This window comes from Akebia trifoliata, chromosome 7, assembly GCF_017979445.1.
Source record: "Akebia trifoliata isolate Shusen 1 chromosome 7, ASM1797944v1, whole genome shotgun sequence".
NCBI classification, from domain to species: Eukaryota; Viridiplantae; Streptophyta; class Magnoliopsida; order Ranunculales; family Lardizabalaceae; genus Akebia; species Akebia trifoliata.
In genome coordinates, this window is record NC_141381.1 from 30,489,102 (window position 1) to 30,494,365 (window position 5,264).

At 38.6% G+C, this 5,264-nt stretch overlaps 1 protein-coding gene across 2 annotated transcripts; it reads left to right on the top strand.

Moving 5' to 3' along the window:
• Positions 1-791: 791 nt before the first annotated feature.
• LOC147398959 (TORTIFOLIA1-like protein 4) lies at positions 792-5,053 on the top strand. Of its 2 annotated transcripts, XM_086448335.1 has the most exons (6): positions 792-1,833; positions 1,939-2,047; positions 2,778-2,945; positions 3,042-3,373; positions 3,926-4,443; positions 4,560-5,053. In XM_086448335.1, the coding sequence occupies exons 1-6, from the start codon at positions 1,015-1,017 to the stop codon at positions 4,570-4,572; spliced, it is 1,959 nt and encodes a 652-aa protein (XP_086304461.1). In that variant the 5' UTR covers positions 792-1,014; the 3' UTR covers positions 4,573-5,053. The 2 variants fall into 2 exon arrangements, with proteins under 2 accessions (XP_086304461.1, XP_086304460.1); XM_086448334.1 differs by having other exon boundaries at positions 793-1,833; positions 2,778-3,373.
• The last annotated feature ends 211 nt before the right edge of the window (positions 5,054-5,264 follow it).

Sequence of the window (5,264 nt, forward strand, 5' to 3'; positions counted from 1 at the left end):
ATTATACTTAAATTTTAAAATAAAAATAATATTTTTATGAGATAGTAAGCGATGACATAATAAATACAAACGTAAGAAAATTGACAACTCTATGAAAAACTCAACACCTTAATATATTGTTGAACATGGTGCTCTCACATCTATAGTTATTTTATGTTCTGATCATTAAAATAATAGCATACGTGCCCCAAACCAAACTTCCTTATGTGTCCAAACGTTATTATTGTAGAAATTTAAATTTTATTGAAAACTTAGTTGATCTATCAATAAATAGAAAGAAAACAAAATACAATGATTTTAATTATCCCAAATCAATCACATTATTTAGGTTGCATTTTTTTTTCCATCAATAATTTCAAATATAGAAGACATTAATTAACTGGTCATGTTCAGGGATCAATGAATTTTGTCCTACATAGGTTAAAAGTTTTAGAATGAATTAATTTTTAGTGAGGATGATCTCCTTACCGTAGAGATCATCCTTAAAAAAAATAAAAAAATCAGCTCATTCTAAAATTTCTAATCCATAAAAGACAAAACCCCCGTCGGCCCTTAAACATGACCCTTAATTAATATATGTTAAATATATCATTTACCATAGCATTTTCCTCTTGGGTAAATAAAGACTCATTTTATTTTTAATTAAAAATATATTTTATTTAATATAAATAAATAATATAATCAGAATTATTCAGAAATATATTTTATTTTTTAATGTAAAATAAAATAAAGAGATTTTCCAGCGATGATAGCTCATTGGCAAGAAAGCGCAACTGCCTTGAGTAGAGTGAAAAATGAGTAATACCTACACTGCCTTTCTCTTTCTCACACACGTTTTAAAGTCGACCGACTAATCTGATGAACGCGAGAGTAGGAAACACGACCCAACCGACTAACTCACACTCCCCCAAAACCACCTCCAATACACGGCCATGTGACCGGAAATACCGGTGGCGCCACCTCTCTTTCTATAACACCATCGTTTCCAGAACCAGAACCTAATACACACCACCAATGGCTGTCCCGAAACGATCCTCACCGAGTCCACCATCAAACGCGTCAACTCGTGATCTAAAACAACGAGTCATCACTTGCCTCAACAAGCTCTCTGATCGCGACACCCACGCCATCGCCACCACTGAACTCGAATCCATTGCTCGAAATCTGAGTCACGACTCGTTCTCCATCTTCCTCAACTGCATCTACTACACAGATCCCTCCCAGAAATCTCCAGTTCGAAAACAATGTGTTCGTCTCTTTGGATTCCTCTCTGAAATCCATGGCGATGCTCTCTCTTCTTCTCTCTCTAAGATGCTTGCCAACATTGTTCGAAGACTTCGAGATTCAGATACAGCCGTTCGATCTGCTTGTGTTGATGCGGTTTCAACAATGGCGGAGAAGATCACGAAGCCTTCGTTTTCGTTGTTCTTGAAGCCATTAATGGAGGCGATTCTTCTCGAACAAGATTATAATTCGCAGATCGGTTCAGCGCTTTGTCTTGCTTCAGCAATCGAGGCTTCGCCAGATCCAGAACCCACTCAATTGCAGAGGCTTTTGCCGAGATTGGTGAAGTTGTTGAGGAGTGAGAGCTTCAAGGCGAAACCGGCATTGTTGTCGCTTATTGGAAGCATTGTTGGAGCAGGTGAGGGAGCGAACCGTAATGTGTTGGAGAGTTTGATTCCTTGCATGGTTGAGTTCTTGAGTAGTGAGGATTGGGCGGCGAGGAAGGCCGCCGCAGAGGTGTTAGCGAGATTGGCTGTTGTGGAGAAGGATCTGTTGTCGGAGTTCAAATCTTCGTGTTTAGCGATTTTTGAGACTCGGAGATTCGATAAGGTTAGATAAATATAATTTTGTGATTTCTAAGTTCTAAGTGATTGATTGATTATTGAATTAGTCAAAATTGATGAGATTCGATCTGATTTTATTTCGGTTTTGTAGGTTAAGGTTGTTCGAGACACTATGAATCGAATGTTGGATGCCTGGAAGGATGTTCCTGATGTTTCTGATGAGGTCTCGCCACCATCTCAATCAAAATCTTCGTTAAGAGGTGAGAATTGTTCCTTGTTTACTGTCTCTCATTTGGTGATTTAGGATCTTGTTTACTAAATGTTACTTGAGAGTGTTACTCAATTATTAAACTAATGAGATTACCACTAGTTCTGGAAAATCTCAAGGTCTCTTGAAGAAGTTTTAGTTTTGCATAAAATCTTGAGGTCTCTATGATTTGGATTCAATGAAGAAGTTTTAATTCTGCATAAAATTTTGAGGACTCTATGATTTGGATTCAATGAAGAAGTTTTAATTCTGCATAAAATCTAGAGGTTTCTATGATTTGGATTCAACAAAGAAGTTATAATCCTGAATACAAACAATTCTACCAATTTACTTCATTTGAATCATGGTTTCAAAACTCATCTACTGAGACGTATTGCCCTGGGTCGTCTCGGTATCAGGCATGGATGAGATGGACAAGCCAATTTTTCGGACGAGATTTAAAACCCCACATTCATTTTTCTCATTCTTGAACGAGACATCTCAAACGTATTGGAAAACTCGTCGGAGACGACTCGGTATCTGGCATGGATGGGACGAGATGCAAAACCGAGTTTTAAAACCACGATTTGAATTTGATTACTAGATCCCAAAGTGTTGATTGTCTATTTTCTGTTGCATTTCTTACTCCCTGTTTTTTTAGATCGTTTGAACTCTAATATGAATTCGTGGAACCTCTCTAATATCAAATTTATTATCTTTGGTTGGATTTCTGATATTGGCAGAGAATGCCAATGACGGGCGGTACCCAGCTGGCTCTAGAAATTCTGGTACAGGGGCTTTTGATTCACCTCATACTAGGAAGACAAAAAGCCCAACAGGCAGGCCACCTCCATCGGATAGATCATCTATTAACACTGTCAGACAAAGGAGTCCTTTGAAGTGTAGTGATGGTAAATCAAGCTCAGCCTTGTTTCGTAAGCTGGACTGTAAGAAGCCTGCCAATTGGAAATTTGAGATTTCTGTTCCTCACACTCCTCCTTTTACAGAAGTTGGTGAGAACAATCTTGAGGGAAGGAGAGACGGTAGAGTTTCAGAATATGGGGACAATGAGAGGATTAGGAGTCAAAAACCTGAAATAAAACGTTCCCTCTTTGGTAAGATCAGTGATGATAAAATACACAAGTTTGGTGGATTGAAGTCTGGGTCTCGTGTGGTTCCCTTTCACCAGGAGGAGGAGAGCTTAGAATCCAATATTGTAGTTAGTAATCCTACTGAGGTACTCCATGGAAATCCCAAAAACAGTGAGGATCTGTCTTTGATCCGCAAGCAGCTTGTTCAGATCGAGAATCAGCAATCCAGTTTGTTAGATCTTCTTCAGGTGTGTTCGTAAAGCTTGATTCATTTTTACTGTTTGCAGTCCATTCCATTTTGTGAATTGCGTTAGGATAAATCTTTGGCACACTCGAATTCTATTTCAATGTTGACTAAACTATAAAGCTAGTTACAACTTTATATGCTAATCTCGTTGGCCAAATCAATGTATGTTACACTTCAGTTTATAGAGGTAGTTCATGGTAGATATTAAGTCATTTATGTTAATCTCATAGAAGAAGACTCAGGTCAAGGGGCATGTCATCAGTTTAAAAACAAAGGGGTGCCTTTAATGTAGACCAAATCTTGGGATTTCTAAACTAAGGGTTATCTCTAATATTGACCAAACCATGGGAGCATCTCTAAAAAAATTCACCAAAATAAGGAGTTCGTTATATTCCTGTTTTTTTACGAACCCACTACTAAATGAACCTCCCAGTTCATGGTTCACTACTATATTAGCGAACCCGGTAACATAGGTTTGAATTAGTATTATACTTTAAAGAAGCAAATCATGTGCTACTGAGCTCATTATCTTGCATTCTTGTCTTGAACATAGAGGTTCATTGGGAGCTCACAGAATGGTATGAGATCTCTCGAGACACGAGTGCATGGACTAGAGATGGCACTAGATGAGATCTCTTACGACTTAGCTGTCACAACTGGAAGGATGTCGAACCCCGAAACTGCAGGAAACACATGTTGCAAGTTACCTGGTGCTGAGTTCCTGAGCTCGAAATTCTGGAGGAGAACTGAAGGTCGGTACTCTACATCAAAGTTTTCTTCTTTGGTGAGCACCCCGTCTTTGGCTGCCATGCGCAACATATCTGATAGAGATGGCGGTGTCGGACCTTTGAAGCTTGAGAATCGGAGGCTTCGGCTCCATGGCGGTGGTGGATTTGTTGTTAATCCATTAGCAGACATTCACAGTGAGCCAAGTGGGAGTTCGGAGGTTCACTTGAATAGAATGCCAAAGAACACTACTCATGACTCCGAGGGAAGGCAAGTTCGCAATGATAATAAGCTCAACATGGCTTCAGCCATCACTGGTATATCACCAGCTGATGTAATCAACAGGTGCCTTACTTTAACCCCAATTACATGATATTTTCTTAGCTATCTTACTTATTTGTTTATTTTTTGCTTAAATAACCAACGTTTCCAAGCTGTTTTTTCCCTTACAAAAACGTCAGATCATCTGCATAGATGTAGTGAATTTGGAGATTGTTCTGTTACACAATTTAGCCTGGGAAGAGGCAAAGAGCACCCTGAATGAGGCATAAGCTGATCTATCCATGGGGAGAGATTCAAGCCTGGTACAGAGGTGTTAAGAGTTTGAAAATTAAGAGTGGAAGTATAGTCTTATTAATGATTCAGATAAGCGTCAACCAGGGTGATTCATTCAATAATCCTTCAAGGCGAAGCAGCATTCTTATTTTAATTCCTTCAAATTATAGTTTTGTGAGAGATTGGAAGAGAGAGAGAGAGTCCGTATGATTACCATGTCATCTGCATCGAATACTGTCTATCCAGGAAAGATGTGGAATGTATATAGTGAAGAAGAGGTTGTTCATTCTATTCTTTGGCTTATTACAATCTTTGAAATGGGAAATTGCATGTGATTATGTTTGATGGTGATGAACATGGTTCCATAAATAAGATTTGAAAATTTGTCATTAACTACAAATCCACTAGACAGCTAAATGTGATCTTGCTTCCCATTGCACATGGTATCGGCCATTGCCTCCCTCAAATGTATTTTTTACAATCTGATCAATGTACCTGATGGTTAGATTGTCCTATCATCTCCCATTGCACATGGTATCGACCATTCGACGCCTCCCACAGTTGTATTTCTTATGGTTTGATCAATGTACGTGATGGTTAGGCTTTCCCAT